The sequence below is a fragment of the Myotis yumanensis genome, unplaced genomic scaffold, assembly GCF_028538775.1.
Source record: "Myotis yumanensis isolate MYYU_CA2020_CCGP unplaced genomic scaffold, mMyoYum1.0.hap1 SCAF_3, whole genome shotgun sequence".
Classification (NCBI taxonomy): Eukaryota; Metazoa; Chordata; class Mammalia; order Chiroptera; family Vespertilionidae; genus Myotis; species Myotis yumanensis.
The window spans coordinates 136,976,138-136,988,823 of record NW_027223754.1 but is presented as its reverse complement, the minus strand read 5'-3'; the positions used below and the strand labels follow the sequence as shown (position 1 = coordinate 136,988,823).

General features: G+C 37.2%; 1 protein-coding gene across 14 annotated transcripts in view; it reads right to left on the bottom strand.

Annotated features, from left to right (window-relative positions):
- The window catches only part of PPFIA2 (PTPRF interacting protein alpha 2), a 472,789-nt gene that overhangs the window by 71,398 nt on the left and 388,705 nt on the right, over positions 1–12,686 (bottom strand). For all 14 annotated transcript variants that reach the window (XM_070409641.1, XM_070409642.1, XM_070409646.1 and 11 more), the window contains 4 exons: positions 7,970–8,207; positions 5,416–5,445; positions 3,189–3,319; positions 560–714 (listed from right to left, as the gene is read on the bottom strand). In XM_070409641.1, coding sequence (XP_070265742.1) covers positions 560–714; positions 3,189–3,319; positions 5,416–5,445; positions 7,970–8,207 — 554 coding nt within the window. The remainder of the gene's footprint in view (positions 1–559; positions 715–3,188; positions 3,320–5,415; positions 5,446–7,969; positions 8,208–12,686) is intronic.

Sequence of the window (12,686 nt, the reverse complement as noted above, 5' to 3'; positions counted from 1 at the left end):
AAAAATACATTATATGTAGTATACTGAATGTGTCCCTCCATGGTTAGGGGCTATCAGTGTAGTCACATTGACTGATCTACCACATCTGAAGTTTACCTTATTAACCTAGATTTTCAAATTGTTATATAAGGCAAATAGCACCCCTTTACAAATATTCTTCTCTATGAATTACTAAGAATTCCTTCCTTGTCATTTATTATTCCTGATGGAACCAAGTGAACATTAGCATAGTTTTATTTTGACAGTTTTATTCCTCCATACCATCTAGCATAACTACTCTCAGCTTAATTTGTATTTCTCTTCCCGTTTGAGATAAACTCTTCAATTAACAGTTCCAAATCTTAGGACATGATTCAAAATTTTGACTTGGTTCTTGGACATTATCATTCCTCAACCACATTGCTTTCCGTGCCATTCTTTCTTATCTTCCATTTTCATTGGTAGGAAAAAGGAAAAAAAAAAAAGAGAAAACTGAGAAATAAAATGAAATAAAAAAACAGGTGGACACTCAGAAGTGACTGCAGCGAGTAGCAGTGGAAAGTCAGACACGCATACTTACGGAGCTGCCCCAGCCGAGCTTTTTCTTTTTTACCAAACAAACGTCCTATCGAAGACTTGATTCCCTTCTTCTTGGGGGCCTTGTGAAGAGAGTCTTGGCTGCTGTTGGCACTGCCAAGCCCAAAGCTGTCTGGCTCCAGGGAGGCAGCCAAACTACTGCAAACCACAAAGGAGGGCAAGTGCTCATTTTAATGCAACATCCACAAGGTACGCACACAAGACTTGCTTCCTTTATAAAGGTATGAGAGGAGAAACGGGTAGACTTCTGAAGTTTTCTCCCTTTCTGCTCGCCTTTCCTCTTAGTCAAACTGAAGTATGGTTTCACATCCTTGGGGCCCTGAGCCTCCAAATTTTCTCTAAAAAATTTATTTTTGTTCCAAATGATCTTCTCCCTTATTTTTTGTACAATCCCAAGCTAATCAGTAAACATAGGTGGCTTCATTAACTACATGTTAAATGACCTTCTATTATTTAGCACTTGACCCTTTACCTATTTTTTTCTCTGAGTGCTTTTAAAATCTTAAATCTAATAACCTATGATAAGAAATTTAAATATAACTAATAATGAAGTCTAGTGGATGGTTTCATTTGGATTTTCATCTAGCATTCTTTCTCAGTTTTGGAACCCAATTCACTCAATTTAAAATCATCTGGTTGGGATTCAGAAGTAACAAATCATATACCCTAGTGAACGTTGTATACTTTTTCTTGTAATCCTAAGATATTCTTTGATGTACATGATAAGCTGAAATGACTTTGAAGCAGTTGGTCTAGGTTCCATTCCTGGTCAGTGTACTTGACACTGTATTAATAGGAGAGGTTCAATAGATATTGCCCTCATTTTTTTTCTACAGCTATTCAATTGACAATGACATAATAAATTATTTAATATTACTTACTCATTTTAATTAATTTGAGTTCACAATCCCTAAACTCAAAAACTACTGCTTTTCTTATGTGACAATATAATTCATTTTTTTTGGACAGTGAAGGAAGTATCTATTTTGAAGCATTAGAAATTAAAAATAAGCACAACAGAAATAGTGCTTACCAGAACAAAAAGCTCTGTTTTCAAAAATATTTGTTGTAAAACCCATAGTATTTAGAAGACAAATTCTTACTTAAAGTATTAATCATTGTTATGTTCACTTATATCAATTATGTATCTAGATATGCTGCAATTGATGATGACAGGAAAAGGACATACAGTTAAGATTAAATTGCATGTTTAGATTTATGTATGTCATTAATTATTATATAGATCACTTGCAATTTTTTAGGTAGATGGAAAGGACAATATGAGATGTCATTATGACAGCTGGTACATTTCCCGATATAACCCTATCTTTTCCTTTAATATTTTGTAAATGTGTGTGTGTGTGTGTGTGTGTGTGTGTGTTTTCCTTTCTAAGAACTTTCTGCCTGAGTAGCAGCAGCACCCAAAGGGTGGTGTGCCTGGTCTGCTAAAGGGAAATGGGGCACCATCATGGACTTCTCAGACCTTACTTACTCTTACACTCCAAGCCAAATGTATAGTCCTGTCCTTGATGGGAGCAAAATATGCCACCTTGGGATGTACCACTTTGGCCTGGGGATTATTTTAAGCTGAAGACAGCCAGAGTCCAGCACTCCCAAGAGAAGCTTTACACCTCCCCCTTAACTACCCAAAAGAAATTAGGTCAGGGGCCTGGACCAGGAAGAGAGGTATTAAGAGAGAAAACTTTTTATATCAGAGGGACTTATCTGCATAGCATGGCAAACATTTACTTACCAAACATAAGATCTCATTTTTCAATGAATTGTCTTCCTCCCCTTTGAAGCTCCAGACCCTTAACCCCTTCTTCTTAGCTCAGGATAGTATGTAAGCCTCAATATAAGACTGACTGCCAGGGAATCTCCTAATTTTATGGGGCTCCCATCTGAGTGAAATATGTTGTTTTTTCCTGTTAATCTGTCTAATGTCAATTTGATTTAGAGCAGCCAAAAAACCTAAAAGGAAAGAGGTAGGAAGTTTTCTGTCCCTACATCCGAGAATCCCTGTAGTTTTTGTTACTATTCCTAATAAGTTCTTCATCTAGCCTGATTCTATTTCAAAAGAAAATATACACCAAAAATAGAAGAGCTATTCCTTTTTTCTTCTATTAAATTTATTGGGGTGACATTGGTCAACATGATCATGTAAGTTTCAGGTGTGGGTTTCTATATTACAAGATCTGTATATTGCACTGTGTGCCCACAACCCAAAGTCAAATCTTCTCCTGTCACTGTATATTAGGACCCCCTTTCCCCCCATCCCCTTTCCCTCTGGCAACCACCACACTGCTGTTTGTGTTCACTAGTTTCAGTTTTATATCCCACATTTGAGAGAGAAGAGCTATTCTTATAAGTATTGGCTAATAACAGGACCACAAATGTAAAGTCAATTTTAAAACTAAAAATTTGATCTCAGAATGAAAATTTGTTCTTTTCAAAAATATTGTGAAAATTGTGATATTGTTTCTATTTATTTCACAAGTTGAAATAAAATATGTTATATAAAATTCTCAGCAGTCTATTTGACCACACTGAAAGGAAGAGGACTGTTTTCAGGAGGAGCGCGGGCACTGTGTCCTGTGCTGGGAGAGTCCTACCTTCTGGCCTCATTGTGGTAGGAAGAAGGGAGGGTGTGAGTCATCCTGATGGTCCTAGGGGTTGGGGGAGGGGAAGTTTCACATTTAATTGTTGCTTTATCCTCCCGACCATCTTCTTCCACCACTGCAATCTACAAGTAAAAACAATGTATTCAGATGAACTCTTTGTAAATTTCAACTGAAATGAATAAAAATGGAGAATCATCAAAGCAAGGCTACCCGAGGAAATCTAACACAAAAACAATCCAAAAAACTTGGGGCATCTAGGTTTTACATATATAAATTCACATTATTAAAGAGTGTTAATTTAATAACTCTTTAAAAGTGTAGTAGACACTCAAAGTAAATATGGACCTGCTACAAAAATATTTAAGAGTAAATAAATACCAAAGATCAATATGCAGGTGTTATAGTCATAATTAGCTAGTCAATATTAATAATAGGAAAGGAGCAAAGGGGAGGCCAAACATTATAAGCATGATCACCTGGGCAGCTTCACCAGGAAGCTGCAACTTCACACTCCCCAGGGAACCACCTGTCCATTCCCTGCAGTTCACTGGAGGAAGGGACCCAACAAAGGGGGAGATGGGTGCTTATGCAGTGAAGTCAGTGTGACATAGCTTGCCTGCCTATCTAACCTGAGAAAAATAATTGGCTAGGAGGTGGAGGCACTGCAAGCACATGAAATTCTGAAGGGTTAATTGGCTAAGCTCCCAGTTATAATCCTCTCTCTGTTGTCCTCTTGCCAGCTTTTGAGCTCTCTTGCTAGGTGACCCACACTCACCTGTGTGCTAGCCTGCCATGTGTCCTTAAGCAGCACCATGGCCCATGGCCACGTGGACCCCACATGCAATGGAATGCGGCTGGGAACACAAGCTAAGTTAGCCAGATCCCGGACTGGACTGTGCTTTAATATGGAGCAGAAACTCTGGGCTGTGGCTTTAATCCTAGTCCCACTGAGAACAACATTGGACTTTTTCCATGGCAAGAGAGAAAAATGGAACCTTGGAAACCTAGATGCTTTAATTCCACAGAAATAAACGTCACTCATCCTCCGTGCAAGTCTCAGGAAATTCCTTTCCTTTTGACATTGAGAGAATCCCATTTCCACTGGCAACAACAGGTGGGGACACAGAGGGCACCCCGTCGACAACACAGGGGCTATGAAAAAGCTATTTTGGAATCTATTTTAATATACCAGAATATAAATAATTTATTGAAATTAGAGCACATTTACTAAAAATGCATAGTCAGGTTATCATAACATGGACATCTTTCAGTGGGGGATTTTTGAAGTGAGAACACATGTTGTCAAAATATAACTTTATTCCCTACTTCAATATTTATGCTCTTGATTTCATTCTGAACAGGAAAGCAGTATATTAACTATATTTGCATATTTTCTATATTCTTGATGCTCTGGCGCCTGGGGCCATCCTGAGCCAGGAGAGACTGCCTCTCCCAGGGCCAGCTAAATCCTAGAGAAAGCAAACCACTTCCCCGGAGTGGGCCTTCCACATGAAAATCAATCAATCCAGATCTGGATCCCATACCACCTTATCTTTCTGCTCTTACACTCCAGGAAGCAATATTCCTCGGCCGTAATCATCCAGGTCAGGCATTAGGCAACTAGAGACAACCCCCCTCCCTAGAGCCCACCCAAATGATTCAAAACAGCCAATCTTAACCCTACTTGCCTTACCTCGCCTTGTTTTTCCCACAGAAACCAGAATAAAGTCTCCTGCCCATGGTTTTTCCCACTCTCTCTGTCTCCTGACCATACTGGCTTCCCTGTGGCCCTACATCCCCGGGTGAGCCCATCCGCTTGGAAAATTTAACAAGTTATCTTCTCATTGCAGTTGCCTCCTGACCTGTTGGCCTCACTGTACATTAATAATAGTGAGACCTACATTTACTGTTGTTCTAGTAGAGATAGTAAACTAGATAATTTTTGTACCAGCAGTGCTCTAAATCTTCTGTAGAAAATCAGGATACTTAGTCCCTATAATTTAATCATTGACACAAAAAAGCACGAAAGAAAATTTTTTGTTTTAAAACATTTGCTCTTATGGTCATATTTAAAGAATTCAATAATGCTTAAATACTTTTGATATTTCTTTTTTATGTTACTACAGTATTTAAACTACAGGGAATATAATTTTAAAGCTCTCATAGGAAAAAAAACACAATATTTAACTCGTAGTCACATAAAAGGTATTTACAGTACCTTTCTCCGGTGTTTCCTTAGATCACTTGGCTGTGATTGGCAGCAATAAAAGCAACATAAAACACAACTAGTTAATGATTATCACTTAACCATGTTACAAATTTAAATAGTATCTATAATTTGACTTTTTTTTTTATTCCATTTTCCCCTAGATAAGTGTGTTTACATTTACTTGTTACAATCATTCTAAGAGCACTCCTCTTGGGAGTCACTTTAGAGAGGGAACTTCCTGGGTGGATGGTTGGAGCATATCACCTGTGCACAGGCATCAGATAGGAGACATGGGCTCTAGGAAGCATAAAGCACAGATAGAGCGAGCTAACCAGAAATAACATGGAACTAAATCCTTCCCGGAAAATATAAATGGCCATGAAAAGATTGTGCATAAACACATATTCAATGCATATATATATATATAGAGTTTACAAACACTGCCTTTTGCCCCCGCTGTGCAGAGCCTTGGGCCTCCTTTGGGCAGGTGGGCTGTTCCTGGGGGATCTCAATCTTCCTGGACTCTAAGGCATCCCCCATTCCCAAGTGCCACAAGCTCAGCCCTCAGTATAACATGTTTCTGGAGCTGCTATTTTCTTGTCAACACTCTTTTACAGAAAATTTTATAAAGCTAATTCTTTATGATTCCATATGAACCTTAGTTACTTAATATCTTTATTGATTTTTGTTATGAAAATAAAATAATTTTTGTTAAACTATTCCATTATACTTTACATTTTAGTTGTTATTAGAAAATGGGTAGGTTTACCCCATCCAGTGTTCTAATTAGATATTGCTAACATGTCACTTATGCTTATGTATTCGTGGTGAGGTAAAAGTGGATACGCTAATAAAAATAAAAGCAACAAAACAATAAACATGATTGCAAAACATAAACATAGACAACCCAAACAATTACAATGTCTTTGCAATCTATATTTTCTGTCCCTAAAATTTCTAATGTTTCTTTGAATATTCAAATATAAATTATACCCAACAATATTATTTTTCCTTTACTATTTTCTACATGTGAAAGAAAATCTGTTACACTATTGTTATTTGATGACAATGTTTCATTAGGTAATAAAGATTTTCTGGATTTTATTTCTTGTTTATCTAGGTCAGATATTCAACATTTTAAATACTTGTTAACCCTCAGAAAATGTTCTAAGTAATTTTAAGTACTGAAATTATAGTGTGATAATGTTCATTTACCACTGATTTATTTATAAATGACTACTCAAGAAAATTCCTAAGAGCACTGGTACCCTTGTCACACAAATGCCACATCTAAATATTAAAAATATTTTATCTTATTACTATAAAATAATAACACTATCAAGGGTTATAATGCTAGTGTTCATGAAAATACTTAAAAATTCAAAACACTATGTTGTAAAAATGTAAGTAAATAATAGTAGTATAGAAACAACCAGTTTCCTTGCCTTGAATGCTGAATAAATTATTCTCTATGGACCAAGATTCTTACTTAGCTGTAGTTAACAAGTAGGTCATCAATATGTAGCATCTACTAAACAGGCAGAAACTAAGCCAGAGACAATATCATTTTAGTTAATAAAATCAGAGGGATGTCTAGATTTCTAAAATAAGTAAATCATAATGTAGCTCAGTTATGGCCTTAGTATATCTTAGTACATCTGTTAAAAGTTTGCTCTGTATCTGGTTGGAGTTGGTTCTGATTAGTTGGTCTTTTTTTCTGAGTGGCTAATGTCTGTGCTTCTATTTTTAATATTAAGTATGGAAGTCAGCAGAGACTAGAGGACTCACTGGCTTAATGTCTTAAGGAGATAAATGTTTCCTTTTTTTAAAAAAATTCACCATTTCTCTTATATAGATTTTATTGCACGGAAGTCCCATCACTACAAAGTTTGCTGTGGGCAATATTGCCTCACCATATAAATAATTTTCTCTTTAAGTTCTCAATTGCATAATCAAAGAAAGAGATACCTACATTTATATACATAACAGAAATTTCATCAAGGTAAAATAAAAACTTAAAAATCAATTATTTATAAGGTAGTTTTTATCTATATAATTCACTAGCCCCATCACAAATGATTGCAACATATTTATTTTAAAATGTCATTAGAAAGTGAATTAAACATCTTGGCAATATATTACACACACACACACACACACACACACACACAGCCATTGTGAACTTTTATAGATGCTTCACAACCTTCTTACCAGAAACACAATACACATTTCAGATTTTTCTGTAGTATGATTAATTTATCCTCCATTTATTACGTTTGTGCTGGATTTTACGGTGTATCAACTATTATTTTACCTATTTGCCTTTTAATTAACCTCTTCCATTTACTTATTATATAACCTAGGGAAAGTTACACCTATGTAGATTACATATCCTCATCTCATAATGGGATTAATAACTGTACCTACCACATAGGTTGTTGTAAAAAGAAGAAATAATAAAATACACAGAAAGCCCTTAGACTAGAGGAAACACCCAATCAGTATCAACTAATGTATCATGAATCCTAGTGGCAGCAAAGGGTCTCTAGACACATCAGCATACCAGTGTCATGACTCCCATCCGATCCATTTCCCTGGCAGGACTTCGCGGTGTGAGCTTTGGCGTTGAATGTCCACTGGGGGGCGATGAGCTGGCCAGTGAAGAAGCTGTAACGGAGGCAGTGATGGAGGTCCCTGGGTGGACTCGCGCTAAATTCAGGCCTTCTAGGCTCACACTTGCTACTCTATTCTCTATTTCTTCAGCACGTAACTCTGTAGATTCTTTTTCTTCCTGAATTAGCCTGAAAGATACAGTTTAATTTTGATCCATTATATGCTCTGATAATGCTAATAAGTCAATAAAAAATTCTGTGAATATTTTATATCAAATCTAGTAGTTCCATCTTTTTTTCTCTAGGGAATATAACTTTCATTAAATTCAAGAGACTCCCAGGCTGAAATTTAGAAAATCACTTTCTAAGTGATACATAATTCCTCTCCACTTCGATATTATAACCTACAAAACCCCTTGCCTGCATAATTAATGTATGCCATTAATCCTAAACTTACACTTGAACTCCTGCACTGATAAATGAGTTTTAGAAACTCAGATTCCAACAAAGTTATTAAATCTTACCTCCAACCCAATAACAAAGTATAATTGATAAAATCCTAAATAAATGGTCATTCATAATTTTCATTTGGACAAATAAATGACCAAGTCATTTTTTAAACATTAAGGTACTTAGCCAAGTCACCTTTAAATAAACACCATGCAATTTAATAATGTGGAGATGGCCCTAGCTGGTTTGGCTCAGTGGATAGAGCATTGGCCTGCGGACTGAAGGATCCTTGGGTTGCATGCTCGATCCCCAGTAGGGGGCGTGCAGGAGGCAGTCAATCAATGATTTTATCTCATCATTGATGTTTCTATCTCTCTCTTCCTCTCTGAAATCAATAAAAATATATTTTTAAAAAATGTGGAGATGACAGATGATAGATAATTATAAAATTAAACTGTTGCTATAGATCCCTTTGAGATGACAAAGCTTAAATAGAAACAAGCTTCAAGAAGGTGTATAGACTGAGTGGCCAGATTATTATGACCACCTGACATTTGTAGGCAAATTTGCTATAATTTCACACTGAAGTTGCTAGAGGGCCAGACCATTATAAATAGGGAAGTAGGTTGTTTACCATGACAGTAGGAGTGATTTTTTTCTGAAGATATGGGTAAACACTGCAATTTAACAGCTTTTGAAGGTGAAATATATATATAGTATATAATAAAAAAATCACTTCTACTGTTGTGGTAAATAACCTGCTTCCCTATTTATAATGGTCTGGTCCTCTAGCAACTTCATTGAGAAATTATAGCTAATTTGCCTACAAACGTCAGGTGGTCATAATAATCTGGCCACTCAGTGTGTATTAGCTATACAAAGACAAAGAATAAAGAGCTTCTGCTGGGTTGAATAAAGTTCCTATTTAAGTTGAACCTATACATATTTTACATATTGTCATAATGAAACCATGTGCCAGTATAGTTTGTTTGAAAAATATGGGGACAGAAACCTCCTGAGTTTTCAGAAGATAGTTTGACAGTTCCTTATAAAACTGCACATACCCTTACCATATGATCCAGTAATCATGCTCCTTAGTATTTACTCAAAGAAGTTGAAAAATTATGTCCATACAAAAACCTGTACATGGATGTTTAGAGCATCTTTATTTAAAACTAGAGGCCCGGTGCACAAAATTCGTGCGGCGGGGGGGGGGAGGGGGGGGGGAGGGGGGATTCCCCTCAGCCTAGCCTGCACCCTCTCCAATCCTGGACCCCTCAGGGAATGTTTGGGCCTAAACCTGGTATTGGGCCTAAACCGGCAGCTGGACATCCCTCTCACAATCCTGGACTGCTGACTCCTAATCGCTCACCTGCCTGCCTGCCTGCCCAGTTGCCCCTAACTGCCCTCCCCTTCCTGCTGGCCTGATTACCCCTCACTGCCTCTGTGTGCCAGCCTGATCACCCATAACTGCCCCCCCTGCCGGCCCGGTCGCCCCCAACTGCCCCCTCCCTGCTAGCCTGGTCGCTCCTAACTGCCCCCTCCACCAGCCTAGTCACCCCTTACTGCACCCCCCGCCAGCCTGGTTGTCCCCAACTGCCCCCACCACAGCCTACTTGCCCCTCACTGACCCCTGCCAGCCTAATCGCCCCCAACTGCCCCCCTTGCTGGCCTGATCACCCCCAACTGTACCCCCCCCACTGACCTGGTCACCCCTAACTGCCCCCCTGCTGGCCTGGATGCCTCTTACTGTCCCCCCCCCCCCCCCCCCGCCAGCCTGGTTTCCCCTCACGGCCCCCTCGCTGGCCTGATCGCCCCCTGCTGTTCAGTCATTTGGTCGTCCCTCACTAACCCCCCTGCTGGCCTGGTTGTAGGCAGCCATCTTGTGAGGGCACAAGGGTTAATTTGCATGTTACCTCTTTATTATACAGGGTTGCCAAAACTTTGAAGCAACCAAGATGTCCTTCAATAGGTAAATGGATAAATAAACTGGAATATTAGTCAGCACTAAAAAGAAATGAGCTGTCAAGGCATGAAAAGACATAGGAGAACATGAAAGGCATATGACTAAATGAAAGAAGCCAATCTGAAAAGGCTACATATTATATGATTACAACTATATGGCACTCTGGAAAAGGCAAAACTATGGAGGCAGTAAAAAGAGCAGCGGTTGCCAGGTTTTGGGATGGGGAGAAGGATGAATAGGCAGAACACAGCAGATTTTAAGGCAGCGAAAATATTCTTTGATACCATATTGATAGGTAGATGTCATTCTACATTCTTCCAAACACATAGAATGCACAACAGCAAGAATAAACTATAACATAAACTACGGACTTTGGGTGAATATGATGTGTCAATTTAGGTTCATTAGTTGTAATAAACATACTACTGTGAGGGAGGATGTTTATTATGGGGAAGAATATGCAGGTATGGAGTCAGAGGAAATATGGGAAAATCTCTGTGCTTCCACCTCAGTTAAATTTGCTATGAATCCTAAACTGCTCTAAACAAATACAGTCAATAAAAATATTAAAAAGAAAATTTTATCTTAGTTATAATTTTTACTTACATAAAGAATTAACTTCTGTTACTTTGAAGTTTATTTTCATGGGTGCACTTTAACTTGAGTCAAAGATCAGAATCTAAAATAAAGGCTTTATCAAGTATCAGAGTATAGCATCATTAATGCGTTAAACACAAGACAATGGAAAAACTCACCCCTCTTAAAAAATTAATTTTTTTTGTACATTTAAAATGATTGGTGCATAATGACTTCAGAAAAATCTGGTGATGTGGTTCTGTTATACAAAGACCTTGTTGTTATTAACTCTAGTATCCTATTAATTGTAAAGGAGAGTCAAACCTAGAGAAATAAGTTGAGTAAGAGGCAAATCAAAGTTTAGTCAAACAAAAATCGAATGTTGCCTTGTTGTTCAATTTATTTGGAAAAAAATAAATGTCAATTCATTGATCTTTCTAATCTTGATGTAAATGTGGAAAGCAAATGAAATAACAAAATAGATTCCCTTTAAAATGTCCTAGTGTGTTGGGAAGGGATTCTCATAGGAATCATAGACAAGCTGAATGAATAAATAAAATGACAAAAGTAAATTGGACCAATAGTAGCTAACTATAGATGAACAGATTAATGACTATTCCAGTGATAAATGAGTTTAAAGTAATTTGATCTCTCTCGTTAAGAGAATCAGTGAGTCCAGTGAATGAGCCTCAGTGGTTGAGCATTGACCTATGAGCCAGGAGTTTGATTTCTAGTAAGGGCACATGCCCAGTTCGCAGGCTTGATCCTCAGTAGGGGGCATGTAGGAGGCAGCCCATCAATGATTCTCTCTCATCATTGATGTTTCTATCTCTTCTTCTCCCTTCCTCTCTGAAATCAATAAAAAAAAAACATATTTTAAAAATAAATTTTAAAAAAAGAGAATCAGTGAACAGTAAGAAGCCAGAGAAGAGGATTTAAAATAAAAATATTTTGTGAAATAAGAAAAATTCTAACCAGAGATAAATTCCAATTATTGTTAGCATAATACCACAGTTTATATTAAGGTGCCTATTTCTTTTAAATGTCGCTATGTACTCAAATTTTATGTATTTCTTAATGTCTTACAATCAGCAACTATTTTACTCTACATTAAGGGGGGGCAGTGATGAACAAATTAAAAGACAATAGTTTGAATTTACTATTTGGGTATCAACTTAATTAGTCTAGGCCAGATTGTTACTGGGAATTTCTACCCTAATGCAAGAAAGCTGAGTCTCTGGAGGGACATCACATGTTATTGGGAGCATGTGTATGTTTTTTTGTTTTGTTTTGTTTGTGTGTGAAAACAAATATCACAAGGGTGCATACTTTATTTTTAATCTATTTAATAGTGAATTCAACCATTAGCTGCACAGCATCAGGAAGTGTTATTTATTTTGAATTCATGTTTTATATATTTTTCTATTTATAATAAACAAATATTTATGAAGCGCTTTCTATTTATCAAACAAAGTGCTAAGTTTTGGAAATAAAACAGGAGCAAAACCAGATATACCTCCTAGCTCTTATATAACGTATGATCTAGTGGAAAAAAAAAACCTAAAGGACCGAAAAGTGAACTGAAGGACAGAAGTGATGGCGAGATGTTCATGGTGAGTAGTATAAAGTGGGTGAAGAGTTAGGGTAGAACAGTGTGGATTGAGGAGAATATAACA